Here is a 25,874-nt window from a genome sequence, read left to right as displayed (position 1 = left end):
TTAGTCGCATAACATCGGTTAATGGAAACACTGTCATTTCGCATTACTTTCTAATCGATGTTTATAAAATAGTGTCAAAGTTTTGCGCAAATCTGTGATGGAAGCACCTAGTGTCGTGTAAACATGGCTGAAGACACCAAAAGTGGAGGAACAGACAATCATTTACGGAGGAACCGCTCTGATTGATTCAAACCCGTTCATTTCAAGCGATTCACTAGCAAAAACTAGATCGAATTAAAACAGCCATTCATTTTCGAATTTTCAACATTGCTTGTAATTATTTTAAAAAGCACTTACATAGTGATGGCTGATACTAAGCTTTCCGAAACTCCGAATCAGTTAAATTATTGCCTTGCAAAATGATTCACTGTTTACCATCGGATCACAAATCGGATCGGACCGAATTATTTAGCAAATGAAATGATTTCGATCCATGCTTCAAGTCCTGATCTGAATTGATAGTTCGCAAATCATTATTCTTATTGAAACTTCTGAGCGTGCATCGGAGCAGGTTATGAATCTTGATTCAAATCGGAATTTAGGAGCACTGATCGTCAATCTTTTGATTCAGTTAAGGACTTGATTCAGTTTGGTTTAGGACTTCGGAGTGGGCTCGCTTTTTATTCAATTATAGAAAACATGAAACCATTAAGGCAGCATAGTTATAAAAACAAAACAAACAAACAAAAAACTATACACAACTACAAATCCCTAAAGAAAATGAACTGTGGTTTTACTATAGTAAAAGTGAAGTTACCATGTTTTTTGTATAACCACAGTTTTACTACAAATACCATGGTTAACTATGGTTAGTGTACACCTTAGAGGACAGACATTAGGGCTGTGCAATTAATTGAAATTTAGTTTCGATTTCGAATTCAAACAATTGTGAAAATACAATAATCGAGATAAAACAATTATTGCACCCGATTCCTCCCCCTTTGTGTGCTTTTGCTCCTCTATAAAAGCCCAATTTCAGATGCAAATCAGTGAAATCATGTAATGTGACTTGCATAAAATGGGTCGTGCTTGACTTATTAATGTTTATTTGATGTGGTGTTTTTAAAGGCACGAAAAAAATTTGCTCTGTTCTGTGTTTGCGCTCAGAGACGGAGCAGAACACGGACAAGTAAAGTGAACGTTTATCTTAAGTTGCGTACCTAAACACTCAAATACATGCAAATATATGTCAAAATGTGCCGTTTGCTGATTATTCGTGTAAACCTTCATCAGTTATGTCTCAAATGAACGTAAACAGTTGAGAATTAAAATCCGAAAATCCGTTCAGCTCTTAAAGTGTCCACAAGTGATATTCCTTCTGTCGTCTCTGTGCTCAATGTTCATCAAACAACAAAAGACAAAGACTAAATCACTCCCTGCTCTCGACGGAGGGACTTTTGTAGTTTTTATAAGAAACCAAGCATGTTTAATTCTTACAGTGAAGACTATGCTGTTTATTTTACATTCAATTTATATACATTGATACACTTGTATCTTTTTTTTTTAATTGTATTGCTATCTTTAAATGAATCAATCATATAAAGTTCCGGACCCACTCATAATCGTATTAAATAATCGTGATTGCAATATTGACCCAAATAATCGTGATGATGATTTTTGCCATAATCGAGCAGCACTAACACATATGATGACAATTGACAGTCCAATTTAAATGTGCTTTATTTCTCTTTCAGTTCTTAAAGGTGACCTTATACATATTTTGCACATGCCTCGCTTTATTTTTGCTGTTTTGTAATATTAGTATTTTTTATTTTTTAGAATTTGAAAGACATTGATAAGTGAGATCTTAGTTTGAAGTCCTTGAAGATCAAAGAAGTAGTGCTTAAAGTCCTGGAATTTCATTTTACAGTAGGCCTATCAGTGTTGTCTCATCTTTGTCTAGAATAAAAGGTCATGCATGGGTATTTTTCATCGTAGTTTTTGTTAACGGCTGAATCTATGTTCACTGTGTTGCTGCAGTCCTGCACCTGAACGTCTGGTGATTCATTAGTTCCAGCAGCTCCATCATAGTCTTTATTACTGATGTAAATGTTTTGAGTGTTGACTGTAGATGAGTGTGTTTCTGTGGTGTCCGTTCATCTGTCTGTGTGTCTGTCTCAGTCGGTCAGTCCATCTGTCTGTGGGTGTTCAGCGGTGATGAAAGACTCTCTTTGTGTTGGTCTGCTCCCTCTTTCAGTGCATTTCTCTCCCAGAATGCCTCACACTCTTTCTCCAGGCCGGATCGTCAGGATTAAACGGCAGACAAACAGACTGCAGCGTGTGTGTTTGTTTCAGAGTGTCGTATCTTCTCTGGATTACTGCTAGTAAACAAATCCTCTCTATCTGTCACAGTGTTATGCAACTCTTTGATCTGAAGGTATTTCTGATGGTAATTGAAATAAAAGCTTGAAAACAAACATCATCAGGACAAACAGAAGCGCTCCATCTGATCTCCTGCAAACATCTCTCATTTTACTCAGCTGGTCACAGTGTTTTATGTTCATACCAGTCTGGTTTTAATGTGTATGTCTGGATACGTCATTACTGGTCTTTCCTAAGCCAATGCTTTTCTTACTTAGATTAGTTAGAGATAGTCTTGTTTCCAGCCAAAATATCTAAAAGTTCTTAAATCAAGGAGGATTTTCTAGACAAATTATTTTCTTGTTTTCAGAAAAAGCAAGTCAAAATTAAGTGACTTTTTAGAACACGCAAAATAATCTGCCAATGGGGTAATTGGGTAGGCAAAAAATCTAATTTCAAACAAAAAAACTAGATTATTTTTTTACCCCACTGGCAGATTATTTTGCTTGTTTCAAACAAAAACTCACTTAATTTTAAATTGTTTTTTCTGAAAACAAATTTTTTTTTTTTTTTTGTCTAGAAAATCCTCCTTGATTTAAGAATTTTTAGATATTTTGGCTGGAACCTCTTAGAAAAATCTAAGTAAGAAAAGCATTTTTTGCAGTGGTGTTAATAGTTATCAGACCAGACCTAAGTACACTGAAATAAATGCTTTTCTTACTTAGATTTTTTTGCCTTGTTTCTAGCCAAAATATCTAAAAGTTCTTAAATCTAGAAGGATTTTTTAATCAAGTAAAAATTACTTGTTTTCAGAAAAAAAGTGCATTTATGCTTGAAACAAGCAAAATAATCTGCCAATGGAGTAAGAAAAATAATCTTGTTTTCTGTTTAAAAAAATAATATTTTTCTTACCCCATTGGCAGATTATTTTGCTTGTTCTAAGCAAAAACTCACTTCTTTTTCACTTGTTTTTTTTTTCTGAAAAGAAGAAGATTTTTACTCATCTAGAAAATCCTCCTTGATTTAAGAATGTTTAGATATTTTGGCTGGAAACAAGAACAAATCTAAGTAAGAAAAGCATTTTTTGCAGTGTATTAACCCTTCAGAACCCTAGAAACCAGATAGCAGCATGCAAAAAACACTTAAAACATGCGAGATCCACCATTTCTAACAAATTACTGGACATGCCCTGATTGTACTGGTGTCAGTCTGTTGACAACATATGAACCTACATCCTGAATCCTACTGGAAAATTCCATCCCCACCCAACACACACACATATACACACACACACACACACACACACACACACACACACACACACACACACACACACACACACACACACACACACACACACACACACTCGTCTGAACTGGAGCTGGAAAATCACATTGTTTTGCAGCTTTTGTTTTCGAACTTCACATGTTGTGAAAATGGACACATAAAGGAGAAGTTCACTTTCAGAACAAAAATTAACAGAGAATGTACTCACCCCCTTGTCATCCAAGATGTTCATGTCTTTCTTTCTTCAGTCGTAAAGAACTTTTAGTTTGTTTTTTTTTGAGGAAAACATTTCAGGATTTCTCTCCATATAGTGGACATCTATGGTGCCCCGAGTTTGAACTTCCAAAATGCAGTTTAAATGCAGCTTCAAAGGACTCTAAACGATCCCAGCCGAGGAAGAAGGGTCTTATCTAGCGAAATGAAAAAATTACTATTTATATACTTTTTTACCTCAAATGCTGGTCTTTTCTAGCTCTGCGTGAACTCTTGTGTATTCCAGTTCATGACAGTTAGGGTATGTCTAAAAACTCCCATCTCATTTTCTCCTCCAAATTTAAAATCGTCCTCCAACGCTGCAGAAGAACCATCCCAGTGTTTATAAAGTGAACGTGCAAAGAAGATCAAACACACTTTACAGAAAAATAGTAAAACAGCGATGTAGGGCGATTCTAAAGTTTGAGGAGAAAATGAATACACAAGAGTTCACGCAGAGCTAGACAAGACAAGCATTTGAGGTTAAAAGGTATATAAATTGTAGTTTAAAAAAATAAATAAATAATGGATGGTTTTGCTAGATAAGACACTTCTTTCCTCGGCTGCGATTGTTTAGAGTCCTCTGAAGCTGCTTTTGGAAGTTCAAACTCGGGGGCACCATAGAAGTCCATTATATGGAGAGAAATCCTAAAATGTTTTCCTCAAAAAGTATAATTTCTCAAGACTGAAGAAAGAAAGACATGAACATCTCGGATGACAATGGGGTGAGTACATTATCTGAACATTTTCGTACTGAAAGTGAACTACATCTTTAATGAAATATTGAAATATTTGAGTTGCAGTGTGAAGGAAGGAGGCAGCAGCATCACACTGATGTTTAAAAGCATCCCATGAAGTTTTGACTTGTAGTTGAAGTTCTCCATCTTTCTGTCTGTCTGTCTCAGTGTTGCATTGATAACTATGAGGATATGGTGCGGATCCTGTTGGCTCATGGAGCGACGGTCAATGCTCAGGACAATGAGCTCTGGACGCCGCTTCATGCTGCAGCGACATGTGGACACACCGGCCTCGTCAAGCTCCTCATCCAGCAGTGAGTCTCTCTCTGTGTGTGTGTGTGTGTGTGTGTGCGTGTGTGTGTGTGTGTGTGTGTGTGTGTGTGTGTGTGTGTGTGTGTGTGTGTGTGTGTGTGAGATAGTGTGTATGCTTTATATTCAGTGGAAACTGTGATACATTTTATTCATCAGGATTCACAGATGAATAGAAAGTTCAAAAGAACAGCACTTATTTGAAATGGAATCTTTTGTAACATTAGAAATGTCTTTTGTTCAGTTGCATCCTTGATGAATAAAAGTTTCTTTAGTAAAAACCCAACCCTTTGATGAATAGTGTGTATATTTTTAAAGGATTAGTTCACTTCCAGAACAAAAATTGACAGATTTACAAAAAATATACTCACCCCCTTGTCATCCAAGATGTTGATGCCTTTCTTTCTTCAGTCGTAAATATTTTTTTCTCCATATAGTGGACTTCTATGGTGCCCACGAGTTTGAACTTCCAAAATGCAGTTTAAATGCAGCTTCAACAATTTACTACACCAACTTTAATTTCCTAATAATTTACTCACTCACATGTCGTTTCTTCAGTTGCAAAGAAATTACGTTTTTTGAGGAAAACATTTTTCTCATATAGTGGACTTCAATGGTGCTCAACGGATTGAAGCTTAAAAATGCAGTTTCAGAGCAGTTTTAAAGGACTCTAAACGATCCCAGTCAAGGAGTAAGGGCCTTATCTAGTAAAACCATTGGTTATTTTCTAAAAAAAATATACAATTTGAACACTTTTCAACCTCAAGTGCTCATCTTGTCTAGCTCTGCTACAACTTTCCAGTTCAAGACAGTTAGGGTATGTCTAAAAACTCCCATCTCATTTTCTCCTCCAACTTCAAAATCGCCCTACATCGCTGCAGAAGAACCATCCCAGTGTTTATAAAGTGAACGTGCAAAGAAGATCAAATGCTCTTTACGAAAAAAAAAAAAAACAACGACGTAGGACAATTTTGAAGTTGGAGGAGAAAATGAGATGGGAGTTTTTAGACGTACCCTAACTGTCTTGAACCAGAATACACAGAGTTCACGCAGAGCTTGATTAAAATGAACCAAATTAAAATAACCAATTGCTTCACTAGATTAGACCCTCATTCTGCAGCAGGGATCATTTAGAGCCCTTTGAAGCTGCATTGAAACTGCATTTTTGAAGGAAGTTCAACCTTGTGGGCATCCAGTATATTCCTGAAATGTTTTCCTCAAAAAACGATTTCTTTACGACTGAAGAAAGAAAGACATGACCATCTTGGATGACAAAGGGGTGAATACATTACCTGGAAATTTTTGTTCTGGAAGTGAACTACTCTTTTAACGCAGAAGCATGGTCTGATCTGGTCTGATCTGGTCTCTCCGCAGCGGCGCTGATCTCTTAGCAGTGAACTCAGACGGTAACATGCCCTATGACCTCTGTGAGGACGACCCCACGCTCGACATCATCGAGACCGCCATGGCCAACCGAGGTGAACCTCAGATCCTCCAATCACGGAGGAAGACTGTGCTGATGTCATCAGACGTTTGATTCATTATATGAGTTTGTTTCAGAAGATTAAGAACCGAGTGTTTCATAGTCCAGATATTAAGACTCAGGTAGCAGATCTCATCACTGAATGATGAGAGGAGATTTAAAAAGGATTTGGATTTTACTTACTGCGATTATGACGTAAACACGGAACAAGAACAGAAACAACATTAGTAAAATTCATCACCCAGCAGTCAGTCAAACAGTGAGCTATTAATAACTAGAGTAGTTCTAGATGAATTCATCTTGATGTTATTCAAGTGTGAATGTCCTGCTCGTCTCGTTTCACTCAATCAATGATGCTCATTATTTCAGTGTTTGATGATTTGTGATTGTCAGTGTGTGACGGCCTCAGCCAATCACAGTCTGGATCACATCAGCTCTGTTTGATTGACAGCTGTATTGACCAATCATTGTGTGCATGACAGGAATCACGCAGGAGATGATCAATGAGACGAGAGCGGCGGTGGAGAGGAAGATGCTGAGAGATATTCAGAACCTCCTGCAGGACGGAGCTGACGTCAACCAACACGACTCACAGGGCGCCACACTGGTACACACACACACACACACACACACACACACACACACACACACACAGACACACAGACACACACACACACACAGACACACACACACACACACACACACACACACACACACAGACACACACACACACACACACACACACACAGACACACAGACACACACACACACACACACACACACACACACACACACACACACACACACACACACACACACACACACACACAGACACACACACACACACACACACACACTTACACTATCATTTAAACTGATACGCAGATATATTCTGGTGAAAATCCAATTTATTAAATATTCATTTCAACATTTAAAATACTTGCATTGCTCATTACTAGTTCAAAAATGCATTTCTCATTGTTTAAGGGGAGACACTGCAGGCAAAAACTGTTTTTTTCATGCACCTGTCAAGTTTGAGATTTTAGGCTTTTTGGTTTTTAATAGTGTTTTTTCAGACTAGTGGAAAGAAAACACCCAAAAAGACACTGTTAAGTGTTTCTTTTATAGCACTTTATCTATTTGTGTCAATAGATTTCAATTACAATGCATATTTTTAAAGGCTGTTTTCTAAAAATGAGTTTTTTCTCCTACACTGAGCCACAAATCTCCACTTCAGCAGCACTTACACACACCACACTTTACATTTGTATTCCTGTCTATATCCTGAAGGTTTTTACAGAGGGATTTATTCATCTATTATTTGCTTGATTTTATACATTTTATTCTACAAAAATCTGAAAAAAAAAATTAAAAAATTAAAATGAGATTCTGAGATTCCCAAAATTCCTTTTGTAAAAGCATTTGACTATAATATGTCAAAAAAATTAAATTTTGAAACTGACTTGGTCCAGTGTTTAGATTTTTGTACTAGGAATGTATGCAAATTAGCACATTTTAGAAAACTTGTAATACAAGAAATGTTTGCAATTATCAATGTAACTAATCAACTGAGTAAATAAGGTGATAACTGTTAGTTATTTGTTCTGCGGTGTCTCGCCTTAAAGGATTACTGAATAAAAATTTCCTGATAATTTACTCACCTCAAGGTGAGTTTCTTTCTTCAGTCACAAAGAAGAAAATAGTTTTTTGAGAAATACATTCCAGGATTTTTCTCCATATAGTGAACTTTGAGTTTAAAATGCAGTTTAAATGCAGCTTCAAATGGCTCTAAATGATCCCAGCCGAGGAATAAGGGTCTTATCTAGCAAAATGATTGGTTATTTTCTGAAAAAAAAAAAAGAAATTATATACTTTTTAACCTCAAATGCTCATCTTGTCTAACTCTGTGCTGCTGATTTGAAAACAATGCTTATTGTGAAAAGATCTATATAAATAAACTTGACTTTAATGCACCAAAAAGGATAAATTTAATGCACCAACTTTAAAGGATTACTCCACTTCCAGAATAAAAGTTTCCTGATAATTTACTCACCCGCATGTCATTCAAGATATTCATGTCTTTCTTCCTCAGTTGCAGAGAAATTTGTTTTTAAAAGTTTGAAGAAAACATTCCAGGATTTTTCTCCATATAGTGGACTTCAATGGTGCACAACTGATTGAAGGTTAAAAATGCAAGCTTCAAAACGGCTCTAAAAGACCCCAGCAGAGGAATAAGAGTCTTCTCTAGCAAAACAATTGGTTATTTTCTAAAAAATTGTTTTAATCTATATACTTTTTAACCTCAAATTCTCGGCGATGTGCATGCATACGTGATGCACTCCGGTTCAAGACAGTTAGGGTATGTCAAAAAACTCTCATTTAATTCTCCAACTTCAAAATCGTCCTACATCATTGTTTAACTTTTTTGTAAAGTGTGTTTGATCTTCTTTGCACGTTCATTTTGTAAACACTGGGTCGGTTCTTCTGCAGCGATGGAGGATGATTTCAAAGTTGGAGGAGAAAATGAGATGGGAGTTTTTAGACATACCCTAACTGTCTTGAACCAGATCTCACGCATATGCATCGCAGAACTAGACAAGATGAGCATTTGTGGTTAAAAAGTATATAAATTAGTGCTGTCAAACGATTAATTGTGGTTAATCGCATCCAAAAGTTGTTGTTTACATAATATATGTGTGTGTACTGTGTATATTTAATATGTATATATAAATACACACACATGCATGGATGTGTTTAAGAAAAATATGTTATGTTTATATATTAAATATATTTATATATAATATTAATTGTTGAATAAAAATGTATTTCAAAATAAATATAGAAAATATTCTCAAAATATATACTGTATGTGTGTGTATTTATATATACATAATAAATATACACAGTACACACACATATATTATGTAAACAACAACTTTTATTTTGGATGCGATTAATTGCGATTAATCGTTTGACAGCACTAATATAAATATACATTTTTTCAGAAAATGACCAATCGTTTTGCTAGATAAGACACTTATGCGTCAGCTGGGATCATTTAGAGCCCTTTGAAGCTGCTCTGAAACTACATTTTTAGATATTTTGGCTGGAAACAAGACAAAACATCTAAGTAAGAAATGCATTTTTTACAGTGTGAAAACAGAAAATTAGAAAAGCTGCTTTGGCAACTAACTGAAACAAGCTTAGGCTGAAGCACTAAAATGAATAACTTGAAATAAATGATATGAGACCATTCTACATTCTGTTGAGCACCGTTGATCCACTATATGAAAAGAAATCCTGGAGTGTATTCCTCAAAAAACATAATTTCTTTGCAACTGAATAAAAACATGAACATCTTGAATGACATGGGGGTGAGTAAATTATTAGGAAATTAAAGTTAGTGTATTAAACTGATACTTCAGGTGTAATAAAGTCAAGTTTATTTATATAGATCTTTTCACAATATGCATTGTTTTGGAAGCAGACGATCGTGATGTTAATGTTTATAATATATTAACATCTTCATGATCAGATCAGAACAGAAGTGTTGCTGATGGTTGTAATAGCTGTAGGAGTTGAACTTGTTATAATATAGAGTCATTATCCAGGCTCTGAAACACTGAAGAACCAGATTGTTATTTACAGCAGTGGTCTTCTCTTGTTTTCTGAGTTCTCTGGTGTGAGTGTGATCAGGGTTAATGCACCACAGCTGTCCCTTCATCATTCAGATACCAGACGCTTTTACCGGAGCATTGTATCAGCGTCACGTAATGCATCCTCCGACAAGCTGAGTGCGTTCAGAGCCTCTCAGACGGAGCGTTCATGTATTTATGAAGCTGAAGCTGCTGAATGAAAGCAAACAAATGAGATAAAGAGTATTCAGAATGAACATCACAACATGCTGAGCTGATGTTTTCATCAGACGCGTCCCGCTCCTGTTTGCTGTAGTCTAGTGATTGGCCTCATGGGAAGCGGATCCACCCATACTAATGTGTTTTAATGCCGGTCCTGATGGATGATAGAGATCCATCTGCAGTAGTTGTGTTGCACATGCAAATCTAGTTTTTATGATGTAAATACTACTACAGTGTCTTGCAAAAGTTTTCATACCCCTTCATTTTTTTCACGTTTTGTTGCAGTATATGTTAAACTACTTTTTTCCCCACATCAATCTACATCTCATACAGAAAACAGGTTTGTAACAAATTTATTAAAGATAAAAAACTGAAAAGATCCCGTTGCATAAGTATTCATACCCTTTTCTGGGACACTGGAAACTTATCTCAGGAGCATTCATATTGCTTCTAGATGTTCCTACACTTGGAGTGGAGTTAAACTGTGGCAAATTCATCTGAATGAGTCTGATTTAGAAAGGCACACACCTCTCAGAAAAGGTCTAACAGCTGAAAATGCACATCAGAGCAAAAACCAAGATAACTGCCTGTAGAGCTCAGTGACAGACTTGCGTTAAGGCGATGATCTAGAGAAGAGTTCAGAAACAAATCTGCTGCATTGAAGGTTGACAGAAGCATTCTCCATAATGGAAGACGACTGGAACAACTAGGACTCTAGAAAATGTCCAAGCTGACAGAGATGGAGAGGTGAAAAGGTGAGGCAAAGAATGGCAGATAATTGCCAAATGCAGATGTGCAAAGATGCTCACATCAGACCCAAAAACACTTGAGGCTGTAAAGGTGCTTCAACTATGGACTGAGTTAAGGGTGTGAATACTTATGTAATCTACTTATTTCAGTGTTTTATTTTTAATACATTTGTAAAATTTGCAAATCTGGTTTTTGCTTTGTCATTATTATGGTGTGTGGAGTGTAAACTGATGTGGGGGAAAACTCATTTAAAGCAGTTTAAAGTAATGCTGCAACAAAACAAAATGTGAAATATCATTTGGGTCATCATATGTTTATCTGTGTGTGTTTTGTTTTCAGCTCCACATCTCAGCAGCGAATGGTTTCGCACAGGCTGCAGAGATGCTGTTAGAGGGCGGAGCCAGAACAGACATGAGGGATTCGGACGGGTGGACGCCGTTACACGCTGCGGCATGCTGGGGACAGGTACACACACACACACACACACACACACACACACACACACACACACACACACACACACACACACACACACACACACACACACACAAACACACACACACACACACACAAATACAGTAAAAACAGTAATATTTTGATATATTATTCCGACATAAAACAGTTATTTTAAAAAGTTAGAAGAGCAAAAGAAACTTACACTCTAATTTAAACACATTAATACAGATATAGTCTGATTGCATGGTGAAAATCCAATTGATTAAAAAACTCATTTCAACATTTAAACATTTGCATTGCTCATTACTAGTTCAGAAATGCTAAGATTACTCCATTTCCAGAATAAAAAATTCCTGATAATGTCAAAATGTCATCCAAGATATTCAAGTCTTTCTTTCTTCAGTTGCAAAGAAATTACATTTTTAAGGAAAACATTCCAGGATTTCTCTCCATATAATGGACTTCAGTGGTGCTCAATGGATTGAAGGTTAAAAATGCAGCTTCAAAGGACTCTAAACTATCCCAGACGAGGAAGAAGTGTCTTATCTAGATTGTTATTGTCTGAAAAAAATAGTTTATATATTATTATAAATGATATACTTTTTAACCTCAAATGCTCATCTCTGTGTACTCTGGTTCAAGACAGTCATGTCGAAAAACTCCCATCTCATTTTAAGTGACTTAAACAAAAAAAAATCTTAATTATTCTAAACTTTTGACCAGTAGTTTATGTATGTTAGGGTTAAAAAACATTATTTGGCTCATAAATATTATAAGTATAAATTATATTATATTTTATATATTTTATAAATGACTATAATTGTTGTTATTATATTACAAATCTATATTTTTTGTCCAAAAAAAAAAAAACTAAAATCAGTCATTTTAATTATAAGTGAGGTTAGGCATCACAACATTGTAAAGTATTTTGAAATCTACAGGCAGATGTTGAACGCCTGTGAAGTGTCTTTAAGAGCTCTTGAAGAGTTAAACGTTTAGTGTAATCCATCAAGTTAATGATATTGTACGTCACAGCAGATTGAGCGGCCAGTGTATTCATTACATTCACATTTATTCATTTAGCAGATGCTTTTATCCAAAACCACTTACAAATGAGACTATAAAGAGTTCTGAAAATCTAATAATTCACCAGTAATGAGCATCAACCGGTTATTTTAGAATTATTTATGTGCTACATGCTTACTGTTTTTATTTTTTCAGATTTCATGTTCATTTTAAATTAGAAATGTTACGTAGCTTTGCTACATTTTTGTTATTTTTTATTACTATTTAAGTTTAATATATGTGACCCTGGAGCACTTTTATGGCAAAAATCATTAGCATATTAAGTAAAGATCATGTTGCATGAAGATATTTTGTACATTTCCTCTCATAAATATATCAAAACTTAATTTTTTATTAGTAATATGCATTGCTAAGAAATATTCATTTGGACAACTTTAAAGGCGATTTTCTCTGTATTTAGATTTTTTTGCCAAACCATACACCAATGGAAAGCTTATTCAGCTTGTGTTTTTTAGTCCATGGTCACATATTATTTATTTCAGGTTATTCATTTTAGTGCTTCAGCCTAAACTAATTTCAGTTAGTTGCCAAAGCAGCTTTTCTAATTTTCTGTCTTCACACTGCAAAAATGCATTTCTTACTTAGATGTTTTATCTTGTTTCCAGCCAAAATATCTAAAAAAAAAATGCTTGCATCAAGAAGGATTTTCTAGACAAGTAAAAAAAATATTGTCTTGTTTTCAGAAACAAATTAAGTGAGTTTTTGTTTGAAACAAGCAAAATATTCAAGCTTTTTTTCTTACCCCACTGGCAGATTATTTTGCTTGTTTCAAACAAAAACTCACTTAATTTTGACTTTTTTTTTTTTTTCAGAAAACAAACACATCTAAGTTAGAAAAGCATTTATTTTTTGGGAGTGCATCTATTATTTATATTTTATTTCAGCTATATTTTAATTAACAAAAATATATTTCAGTTGCAATAATAACCCTGGCATCCATGTCCTCAGTATAAGTGATATAGAGATGGATGTGTCAGACTCATAACTCTCTAATAATAATGCTAATGAATTCTGCTAATAGTAACACTAATGAATGATAAAAATGATGAATGTCCTTCCGCAGGTCCATGTGGCTGAGCTGCTGGTTTCTCACGGTGCCAATCTAAACGCCAAGACGTACATGGAGGAGACGCCCATAGGTACAAACCCATCATCACAGATAAAAACTGGACATGATTCTGCTCATTACAGCACATCAATATATGTGTAGACAGTGATTTGAGCTTAAAAATCTTTACAATAGGGATGCACCAAATGTTTGGCAACCGATTAAGCAAAAAGGCCAAATAAATGACGTGATCAAATAGAGGCGAGCACTAATGCAGAAAACGTGTTCAGTGTGGAAGCATTTAAAACTGTCCGAGAAAGACTCAAAACTCATTTAGACTGTTTAGAAGCGCATCGCATGTCTTCATGAGAAGAGAAAGGTTACTGTATGATGAATGAAATCAACTCCAGAACGTTCTGTTGTCTAATACACCAGACACCAATTGTGTTTATTCAAGAAGGGGCTCTTAAAAATGGCCAAAGAATATTATTTTACTAACTTATTCATTTTAAGTTCAGCTGTGGTTTGTTGGTGGGCTATAATGTCTACTAGAATGTTAAAATGTTCAGTGTTAAGTAAATATTTTTAAATTGTTGTTTTGTAATTGATTAGTTTCTTTAAAAAAGCAAGACAAAACTATAAAAAGCAAATATTGGCTATTTATTTAATGCAATGGTGAAAAAAAATTGGCATGGGGGAAAAAGATGAAAATTCGTTCTGTAATTGGCCTTCAGCCCATCGTTTCATTTCATTCAGCTTCAGCTAAGATTTTTCATTTTGGTGCATCCCTAGTTTACAATGCAGAATAGGATCAACAAGATGAACACTGGAAAACATGACATTACAATCTGCTTTTCTTCCTGCGTTTGAAGTCTCTCAGTGGTTTATTGTGAGCGAGTGTTGTGGTTTATCTGGAGACTCCTGAGCGTCTGCTCATCTGTGAAGGTTTATGTTCACCATAAAATTAATATTCTCCTCTAAAGCCGTTTTTATTGCCATCTGATTGTCTGAATATGACATTAGTTAGTTACCGTAACCTGCACTGGTCTGGAAACACTGAGACTCAGATCAGGAGAACAGCAGTGAGAGACATGATGAGAAATATCCCTCATAAATTCCAGACCGGATTGACAGTCCAATCTCCCGTGATTCATAGCACCCATTCCTTTTTAAATAGGACAAATTCATGAATAAATCTCAGTAAACAGTAAAAGCCCAGGAGCATTAATGGTGTGTGTGTGTGTGTGTGTGTGTGTGTGTGTGTGTGTGTGTGTGTGTGTGTGTGTGTTCAGATCTGTGTGAGGATGAGGAGTTCAGGAATCATCTGCTGGAGTTGAAGCACAAACACGACATCATCATGAAATCACAGCTGAAGCACAAGACGTCACTGTGTCGCCGGACCAGCAGCGCCGGCAGCCGCGGGTACATGCGCACACACACACACACACACACACACACACACACACACACACACACACACACACACACACACACACACACACACACACACACACACACACACACATATATATATGTACAGTTTTATGTATGTTTAATATATGTACAAAAGTTTTGAGAATTACATAAATATTGGAAATTGGAGAAGTTGCTGCTTAAGTTTTTCTAATAGCAATTTGCATATACTCCAGAGTGTGATGAAGAGTGATCAGATGAATTGCATAGTCCTTCTTTGCCATGAAAATGAACTTAATCCCGAAAAAAACTTTCCACTGCATTTCATTGCTGTCATTAAAGGAGCTGCTGAGATCATTTCAGTAATGGTCTTGTTAACTCAGGTGAGAATGTTGACCAGCACAAGGCTGGAGATCATTATGTCAGGCTGATTGGGTTAGAATGGCAGACTTGACATGTTAAAAGGAGGGTGATGCTTGAAATCATTGTTTTTCCATTGTTAACCATGGTGACCTGCAAAGAAACACGTACAGCCATCATTGCCTTGCTTAAAAATGGCTTCACAGGCAAGGATATTGTGGCTACTAAGATTGCACCTAAATCAACAATTTATAGGATCATCAAGAACTTCAAGGAAAGAGGTTCAATTCTTGTTAAGAAGGCTTCAGGGCGTCCAAGAAAGCGCCAGGATGGTCTCCTAAAGAGGATTGAGCTGCGGGATCGGAGTGCCACCAGTGCAGAGCTTGCTCAGGAATGGCAGCAGGCAGGTGTGAGCGCATCTGAACACACAGTGAGGACAAGACTTTTGGAAGATGGCCTGGTGTCAAGAAGGGCAGCAAAGAAGCCACTTCTCTCCAAAAAAAACATCAGGGACAGATTGATCTTCTGCAAAAAGTATGGCGAATGGACTGCTGAGGACTGGGGCAAAGTCATATTCTCCGATGAAGCCTCTTTCCGATTGTTTGGGGCATCTGGAAAAAGGCTTGTCCGGAGAAGAAAAGGTGAGCGCTACCATCAGTCCTGTGTCATGCCAACAGTAAAGCATCCTGAGACCATTCATGTGTGGGGTTCTTCTCATCCAAGGGAGTGGGCTCACTCACAATTTTGCCCAAAAACACAGCCATGAATAAAGAATGGTACCAAAACACCCTCCAACAGCAACTTCTTCCAACAATCCAACAACAGTTTGGTGAAGAACAATGCATTTTCCAGCACGATGGAGCACCATGCCATAAGGCAAACGTGATAACTAAGTGGCTCGGGGACCAAAACGTTGAAATTTTGGGTCCATGGCCTGGAAACTCCCCAGATCTGAATCCCATTGAGAACTTGTGGTCAATCCTCAAGAGGCGGTGGACAAACAAAAACCCACTAATTCTGACAAACTCCAAGAAGTGATTATGAAAGAATGGGTTGCTATCAGTCAGGATTTGGCCCAGAAGTTGATTGAGAGCATGCCCAGTCGAATTGCAGAGGTCCTGAAAAAGAAGGGCCAACACTGCAAATACTGACTCTTTGCATAAATGTCATGTAATTGTCGATAAAAGCCTTTGAAACGTATGAAGTGCTTGTAATTATATTTCAGTACATCACAGAAACAACTGAAACAAAGATCTAAAAGCAGTTGAGCAGCAAACTTTGTGAAAACTAATATTTGTGTCATTCTCAAAACTTTTGGCCACGACTGTACACATGCTGACATCTGCTGGCTGTTGATGAGTGCTGCACATGCTCACATGCTTCCTCAGTGAACTGGTGACATGACACAGACTTCTGGGCCCATATTCACAAAACATTTGATCTTATTACTAAGAGTTCTCTTAAATAGCAGTAAAAGTTTTTTAGCTAAGCATTTTTTCTTAAAACCTATTAACAAAGCTGCTGAGACAAACTTTTACTCAGGAATAAAGAGAAGTCTTAAGCTGAGAGGAAGGTTGGAGTTGACCTTGTTGCTATGGATGATGTCAGCATGCTCATTAACTATGCACACTGTGATTGGCTGATAGGGCGGAGTCTCTGTCAGAGATTTATTCATAAAATATTGTAGAGGGCGATATTATGCTGCCATATTCAAATAAAGGTTGTTGCTACTAATATCATATAGTGTCACTAACTAAACAAGTATATGTTTAGCTAATGGTCAGCCTCTTACATGTGTGCTTCTTATAAACAATTAGCAGATATGCATATAAACAGCATTTTAATTGACTGACTAGAATAATCGTGGCTGATAGTAAGACATGCTAACGCAAAAGAACAGCTTCTTACCCAATGAAAACAAGGATATAATCAATGGAAAATTTGGAATATGGATAACCTCCAAAACCAAAAAAGATGGGTAGGAAAACATATGTGTGCCAATAAATGCAACATGTTTCTAAAATGTTTATGTTCCAAGGTAGATAGCCTGCAACAGCCAGTTAAGCCCTGCTTAAAAAAAAAAAAAAAAAAAAGGATATGTTTTTACTGGTTAAAATATAAATAGTATTGGTTTTAATGGTAACTGTATTGGTGCCTGTTAATCTCTACTGATAATTGCTCACCTTCTATTGGTGGCCACTAAATCCTAATGGAATATGTCCCAAAAAACAGTACAGGAATCCATTTAATAATGCTTTTAATGGATAAAAGTTGATGGTTTGTAATATCTGTAATGGTATTTGTAGTAGAAACAATTATAATTTCTGTGATGGTTGTTTTTTTTTTCAGCAGAGAGGATAGGCCTAGTTTGGGATTTGGTTTTAGTGTCTTAGGAGTCCTCTTCACTACTCCTAATGTTTCCCAGATTTAGGAGCTAGTTTTAGTGTTAAAATGCTTTGTGAAATACTCTTAGAGCAAAAATTTAGGAGTCCTACATTTAGGATTGACACGCCCTTTATTTTTTTTTAATTTTCTCCTAAATCAGCAAGTTATGAGCTATTTTTAGCCTGAAGATGTTTTGTGAATAGGGGCCCTGGTGTTTACAGACACAGGTATAGTCATAAATACTATAATCTGGGAATACTATAATTCTGGGAACAAGTTTCCTCAAAATATGGTTAAAATAAGCCTAAACACACATACTGACACCTGCTGGCTATTCACACACACTGCAGAGATTCACACACACAAACACACAAAAACATTTCTTTTCACATTTGCTTCATTTTTGTTGTTTTTATTACTATTTAAGTTTAATAAATGTGACCCTGGAGCACAAAACCAGTCTTAAGTAGCACAGGTATATTTGTAGCAATAGACAACAATGCATTGTATGGGTCAAAGTAAAGATTTTTTAGTAAATGTCCTACTGTAAATATATCAAAACTCAATTTTTGATTAGTAATATGCATTTGGACAACTTCGGAGGTAATTTTCTCAGTATTTTTTATTTTTTATTTTATTTTTTATTTTGCACCCTGAGATTCAAGATTTTTTTTAAATAGTTGTATCTCGGCCAAATATTGTCTTCTCCTAACAAACCATACATCAATGGAAAGCTTATTTATTCAGATCTTTATGACTGTTTTTTGTTCCAGGGTCAAATATGATTCATTTCAAGTTAGTAATTTTTGCTCCATTTCTATTGAATGAAATCATCAGGTCTTACACTTGTCTGTGTTCTGTGGTGATTATGTCACACTCATTGTTTCTTCTGTGTGTGTGTGTGTGTGTGTGTGTGTGTGTGTGTGTGTGTGTGTCTGTGTCTGTGTGTGTGTGTGTGTGTGTGTGTAGGAAAGTGGTGCGTAGGGCCAGTCTGTCCGACAGACACAATCTCTGCAGGAAGGAGTATCAGACCGAAGCCATCGTATGGAGAGGAGGACGAGAGGAAGAGCGAGAGCGAGAGTCCGACCAGGAAAACAGCCATTCGGTGAGTAAAACCATCACTGAACTCCAAAACCAAACACAGAGCTCCTTCAGTGAGTCCACAAGATGCTACATCTCTTTCATATCATCATTATTATTAACTCTTTCCCAAACACAGTAACGTCTGGGTTTCCGTGTTCTCACTATTATACAGTTAGGAATGTGTTGATCAAACACAAATGAGGAAGACGCAAAAATGAGTGATCACATATGTAAGCATATGCATATGAAAAATAATGAAATCATCAACAATAAACAGCTTATGAATTAAAAAACTGCACAATGTTATTGAGTGAAATGGCAATCTAGGAAGGACTGTGATGCTTTGGAGGTGCTGATGGAAGTATTCTACTGCATCTTTGGTTTGATAATAATACTAAGTATGATAAAAATGCAGTTTTCTCAGCTTTTTATTGCTTTTTTTTAATGAAACCTAGTATATATATATATATATATATATAGGGTTCAGATATTCATACAACAAAATATTCTGGGGAGCATGAAATGTTTGGGGAAATTCTCAAAAATGCTGGCAGAGAAAGAGTTAATGTTGTTAATAATAATAATAGTAATGTTAAAATATTATCAATATTAATAATAATAATATTTATGATAATTATTATTATTTTTAGCAACAGTATTTTTTGTTTCAATTTCTTTAGCTTCATCTGTCTTTGGCCTATTAAAACTTAATTTTTTTTGGAACCCAGTCATATATTATTATTATTATTTTTATTATTATTATACACTTGTATACACACAAAACATGCAACATTTAAAAAAATGATAAAATATTGATACATTTCATTAATTTAAAAATCCTAGAATTTTACCAAAAATAATATTTTTTGTTGATTGAATTTTATTTTTATTTATTTATTTTACTTATTTTTTAAACCCAATCAACTTGATTTTTTTATATTATCTTAACCTATTATTATTAGTAGTAGCAATAATAATAAAAAGTAATAATATAGATTTTTTTCAAATATAAGCATATTAGCAAGAGAATTATTTTTTTACACAAAAAATTAAGCTCATCCTTTATTTTTTATTCATATTTTTAACTTTTTAACAAATTTACATTATTGCCAAATAATACTATATTACTAATACTAATAATACTATATTATTATTATAACTTTTTATAGATAGTGCTTATAGTTATTATAAAACAAACTACAGTGTATTTTACAGCCATTTTTAACATTTTAAATTTAAGATGTTTCACTTTTACATTCATAATTAAAGATATTAAGATTATGTCCCATTAAAACATAATGTAGTAAATTTCCTACCATAAATGTATCTCAGCTTATTGTCTGATTAGTAATATGCATTGTTAAGAATGTCATTTGAACAACTTTAAAGGTGATTTTCTCAATATTTACATTTTTTTGCACCCTCAGATTGCAGACTTTCAAATAGTTGTATCTCAGCCAAATTTTGTCCAATCCTAACAAACCATACGTCATTAGAAAGCTTGTTTATTTAATGGTTATGACTGGTTTTGTGCTCCAGGGTCACATATTTCATTCTGTCATCATTACTGTCATTTCAAACCCATAAGACTTGAGAATGTGTTTTATTTTTAAAACACAAGTGAAGATATTTTAATGAAACCTGGGAGTGCACAGATTCACTGCGAATCTGAATATTAGACATGATGTTTTGACTTCCTGTTTGCAGACACAGCCTGACGATGCTCTTCGAGCGGCCGGGATCCTAAAAGAAGGCGGCCGACAGAACGGCTCCATCTCCAACTCTCCGGCGGCGCCCACCTCTAACGGCGACCCCGTGACCCCCGACCCCCACAACCACGAGCCCGACCCCGCGCCCTCCGCCGAGGAGCCCAAGCCCAAAGATCGCCCGCAGACGCTGTCCGAACTCAAGAAGCAGCGCGCCGCCGCCAAACTCCTCGCTCAGCCCGTCCTCAACGGCCACCTGGGAAACGGCTCCACCAAAGCCAGTCCCGAAGATCCACGGATGCCGCTGGTCTCGTCCAATGGCAGCGCGGTTTACTTCACTCCGGCCAGCGGAGACCCGCCCCTGCTGAGGTTCAAGCAGCCAATAGAAGACGAGGATCCCAAACCTCAAAGCTGCTGCTGCGTCTCCTAGATCCCAAGCGTCAGCGCTTTTATTTCTCACTCCGATCCTGGAAGTCTGAAGAGGCGTTTGGGAGGGTCTGATGAACCCTCTATGAACCCTGTGCAGGAATGTGTACTTCTCAAAGGCGGAAGGAAATGATGAAATGATCTCATTCAGGCTTCCAGGTTAAATGTGTGACTTGTGCTTCTCTTTTTCACTTCCGGCCGCTGACTGAACAACAGCGACCATTCATTCCACCTGTATGATGTTCACGTTGGTGGTGTTGTACAGACAGACAGACAGACAGATGTGTTCCTGTACAGTATTTATTTGTATATGTGCATAGAGCCACTCTTCTATAAGATTATTTATTGTATTCCAGAGAGATGAAGTGACGGATGGAGTTCGGGACGCGTCAGTATTTTTCTATGACAGTGTTATGATGACCAGATGAAGTATTTGAACGCATCTCACGTCCAACTTACATTTCACACTCAAAGCATTGTGATGCATTTTCATGACGGCAGAAAAAAACTGTAATTTAATTTAAATCAGCAGCACAGTAAATACTAACATGGTGCATAAATGCTAAATAACTGAAATAACATATCAAATTAAATGCATTGTTATTTTTTTCTATTACAATAATTTTACAGACTTCTTTAAGTGTAAGTAAATGTCACAGTCCCAAATCAAATCTAAATTCATTTGATGTGAAATATGACTCAGATGTGTTTTATGAAGGAAGCGCTGACCGAACCCTTCACGTACTGCACGGGATGCTCCCTATGAAGGCTTTATTTATTTGATTGTGACGCTCTGCTCTCGAGTGCCAAAGTCTTCCGGAATGATGGACGGCAGAAACGGCCAATGAGGTTCCAGTGCCACTCCCGTAGCCCCGCCCACTCCGCAACACTCCCTGCATTTGTGCGTCAGAGGCGGGAAGGAATGTAAATAATGCTTGGAATGCGTTTCCTTCGGATGATGGAAACGACGGCGCAGAAAGACGTAGCGTATACACTCCTGCACTCCTGCACTCGTACAGTATTCTGTAGCCTGTGATTCTGAAACTGAAATAGAATATGAGTTCATGTGTTGATGTGAGGAGTTCTGCTTCCATTTCTACTGAGCAACATGAATTGAAAAGAGCATCACAACTACTGATTTTATAATTACTGGAATATACTGATCACTGTATTAACATGTTTTCAATAAATTGTATATTTTGATCAGTTTCTAAACCGTTTGTGTCTTTGATAAGTGTGTCTGATCAATCAGAGATCTCTGGGATTGCTGGGGAAATGTGGCAATGTTTAAGGAAGTGATTTTTGAGTCATCAGCGTGTTTGCAAATGATCAGCTGCAGTGAGTCAGCAGTGATCCACCAACGAGGAAGAAAACACACAAACACGTGCTCACTGTAAATATTGATTCAGTCTGCTTTCATCCGCTGGAGCGTCTTTATACCTGCTCTTTGATCCTGGTTTTTATATTCTAAAATTGTTATATTTAATTAAAATTTGAAATGTTATACTTACAGAATAAAACAAAATTGCATTGCATTGAGATTAATTGTCATGAAAAAGTCTGGAGTTTGTTGAAGAACTACTCAACACAATAAAAATAGCTAAATATTTTTACAATTTGAAATAGCTGTTTGTAAGTGACTAACTGTTAAAATGTAATTGATTCCTGTGATCAAAGCTGGATTTTCAGCATCATTGCATCAGTCTTCAGTGTCACATGATTCTTCAGAAATAATTCTAATATGCTGATTTGCTGCTTAAGAAACATTTCTGATTATTATCAATGTTGAAAACAGCTGTGCTGCACAATATTTTTGTGGAAACTGTCATGTTTTGTTTTTCATGATTCACAGATGAATAGAAAGTTCAAAATAACAGCATTTATTTGAAATAGAAATCTTTTGTAATTCAAAAGTTTTTTGAAAGAAGTTAATATTTGAATTCAGCAAGGATCCGTTACATTCATAATAAATGACAGTAAAGACTTCCTAACAAAAAATATTCACTTCAAAAAAAAAAAAAGAGGCTTGTCTTACATAGTATTTTTGTCTTGCTTCTAGTCAAAAAATGTTTAAATTAGGATGCATTTACTAGATAAGCAAAATGACGTAATACATTTAGTCTTGTTTCCAAAAAAAAAAAAAAAAACTAAATTAAGTGAACGTTTTTATTTTTTTTAAAGTACAATTATCTGCCAGTGGGGTACGTAAAATATTTTTCAAACAAGAGTATTTTACTTGTTTTCTGGAGAAAAGCTCAGTTAAGTGCATTTTGCATAAAACAAGACTAAATTTTGCTTATCTAGTAAATGCATCTTAATTTAAGAATCTTTAGATATATATTTTGACTAGAAACAAGACAAAGACACTATGTAAGACAAGCCTTTTTTTTTTTGATGTGAATATTTTCTAACATTTTTTTTCTTTTTTGTTAGAAAGTCTTCTCTGCAAAAAATGCTTTTTTGTCTTGTTTCCAGCCAAAATATCTACAAATTCTTAAATCAAGAAGGATTTTCTAGACAAGTAAAAATTATTGTCTTGTTTTCAGGAAAAAAATTGTCAAAATTAAGACAGTTTTTGCTTAAAACAAGCAAAACAATCTGCCAATGGGGTAAGAAAAATAATCTTGTTTTCTGTTTGAAATAAGATTTTTCGCTTACCCCGTTGGCAGATTATTTAGCTTGTTCTAAGCAAAAACTCACTTCATTTCATTTTTTTCTGAAAACAAGAAAATTTTTACTCCTTCTTGACTTAAGAATTTGTAGATATTTTGGCTGGAAACAAGACCAAAAAATCTAAGAAAAACAATTTTTACAGTCTTTACTCTCACCTATTATGAATTTAACAAATCCTTGCTGAATTAAAATATATTAATTGTATATATATATAGATATCAACTTTTTGTTCTGATAATATTCTGGTTTACTCTGTTCTCTTAGAGTCTGGGTGTTTTTGTGAATGCGATCAATCGCAGGCTCAAACTCTTAGAGGGAGAAGAAAAATAATGCTGTTTTTCTCTTTGGTTTTAATGAACTGCTCGTCTTGGAGATTCAAACAGCAGAGGAAACATTAGTTACTAAACAGATAAACAAAGGCACAGCGGGAGTGAATGGCATGAGGAGGAGGCTGTTACACACACACTTTCATTGGTCTCTGTGGGGTTTTTACTCTCAGATAATGAATAAACTGCAGTGTGTGACCTTTATAAAGCGTCTCTATCTCATGAAGCAGCTCTGAGTGAAGGGTGTGACGTTTCCAACCTGTATTCTTGTCTTTTGTTGAACCTCGATGGTGGACTAATCTTCTGAACTCCACCCGAACAGACCAGTCCTTTGCAATCTTCAAGAAACGCCTCTAATGGTGAAATACATTCATTCAGCAGGTCTCAGTTCTTGTTTAGTGTGGATAAAAGCTGCTGAACTCATGCAAACAGCTCATAAATCACCACGAGGAACATGAATCATCATCAATTTAATGCGTCCACATCAATGTTTGAGAGTGTTTTGATCAAACCAAATCAAAGAATATAAAGTTGCAGATTCAGAAACATGATGTGTCTTACTGTAAAGAACTACCTATAATGTTCTTTTAATTATTCCAACGTTCTTATGAAACATAATGATTGTGGTTTGATGTGTTTTTATTGCTCAACAAAAGTCTGAGTTTGATTGCACAACAGAGCTTTATGTTCACACTTGTGCAACACATTCACAACAACACACGGAGGATTTTGAGCTTATTGTTATTTATTCAAAGAAACATTGTGAACGTGATTCTAACCTGACAGCAGTGATCCGTCAAACATAATATTTATATTACAACTAATATGCAACAAGTAGTTTAAGTAACTAGTACAGTAATGCATTACTTTTTAATTGACAAGAAAATATCTGAGTTACTTTTCCTCCATTTATTGATCAAAAGCTCTCCTGTCCCCATGTTGAGAGAAATTGTGAGTAAGATGTTCCTTTAGTTCTAGAATAAATGTGAACATGCATTAATTCATCTCACTCACTAAAAAACAGACACAGTGTTCTTCAAAATGAATAAAAACAGTGAAATGCTACTCAGAATATGATGCAAACTTACAATAATTAAATGCTAAATAATACAAATATCCTTTGTGTATTTAATCCCATTTTATTAAGCAGTGTTTTTGCTGCTGAAATGTTTAATGATTTAATTCAACCATAATAATAAGCAAAAATAACATTTGTTCTTTTTATTTTTTTATTTGTGAGTGTTGAACTTTCTTCTGTGGTCTACTGTACAGACGTCAATTTACTTTTCCTTCAGCCTGAGTCTTTTGGTGTGAATTTGAAAAGGCTTTTACATTTGACAAAAATATAACTTTTTATATTAAAAACAAACAAGCAAGCCCTGCCCAGATTTAAAAAGTAACACAAAAGAAACGTAACGCATTGCTTTCCATAAAAAGTAACTAAGTAATGTAATTAGTTACTTTTTAGGGAGTAAAGCATTACTTTTAAAAGTAACTTTCCTCAACACTGCTGAAGACTGCAGTAATGATGCTGAAAATTCAGCTTTGATCACAACAATTAATTACATTTTAATAGATATTCATATAGAAAACAGCTATTTTAAATTCTAATAATATTTCACAATTTTTCTGTATTTTTGATCAAATAAATGCAGCCTTATATACATAAATAAAAACTATATTTATGTATATTTTAGTGTTTTATACTGATAAAAGTAATGCATTACAATATTCCGTTACTTCTTAAAAAAGTTATAAAAGTTATAAACAAATTACGTTACTTAGTTACTTTTTATGGAAAGTAATGCGTTACGTTACTTTTGTGTTACTTTTTAAATCTGGGCAGGGCTTACTTGTTTGTTTTTAATATAAAAAGTTCTATTTTTGTCAAATGTAAAAGCCTTTTCACAGCAAAAGCCTCAGACTTAGAGAAAAG

The 25,874-nt window shown here is 35.5% G+C and overlaps 1 protein-coding gene across 1 annotated transcript in view; it reads left to right on the top strand.

Annotated features, from left to right (window-relative positions):
• ppp1r16b (protein phosphatase 1, regulatory subunit 16B) overlaps positions 1-22,154 on the top strand; it is a 66,327-nt gene extending 44,173 nt beyond the window's left edge. The window contains exons 5-13 of the mRNA XM_073851906.1: positions 2,122-2,146; positions 4,711-4,891; positions 6,261-6,364; positions 6,852-6,976; positions 11,316-11,441; positions 13,582-13,657; positions 14,859-14,988; positions 18,694-18,829; positions 20,515-22,154. Of these exons, the coding sequence (XP_073708007.1) occupies positions 2,122-2,146; positions 4,711-4,891; positions 6,261-6,364; positions 6,852-6,976; positions 11,316-11,441; positions 13,582-13,657; positions 14,859-14,988; positions 18,694-18,829; positions 20,515-20,943 (1,332 nt within the window). The 3' untranslated portion in view covers positions 20,944-22,154. The remainder of the gene's footprint in view (positions 1-2,121; positions 2,147-4,710; positions 4,892-6,260; positions 6,365-6,851; positions 6,977-11,315; positions 11,442-13,581; positions 13,658-14,858; positions 14,989-18,693; positions 18,830-20,514) is intronic.
• The last annotated feature ends 3,720 nt before the right edge of the window (positions 22,155-25,874 follow it).

Source organism: Garra rufa, chromosome 12 (genome assembly GCF_049309525.1).
Source record: "Garra rufa chromosome 12, GarRuf1.0, whole genome shotgun sequence".
Lineage (NCBI taxonomy): Eukaryota > Metazoa > Chordata > Actinopteri > Cypriniformes > Cyprinidae > Garra > Garra rufa.
The sequence above is the reverse complement of the archived record's forward strand: the minus strand, read 5'-3'. Positions and strand labels throughout refer to the sequence as shown.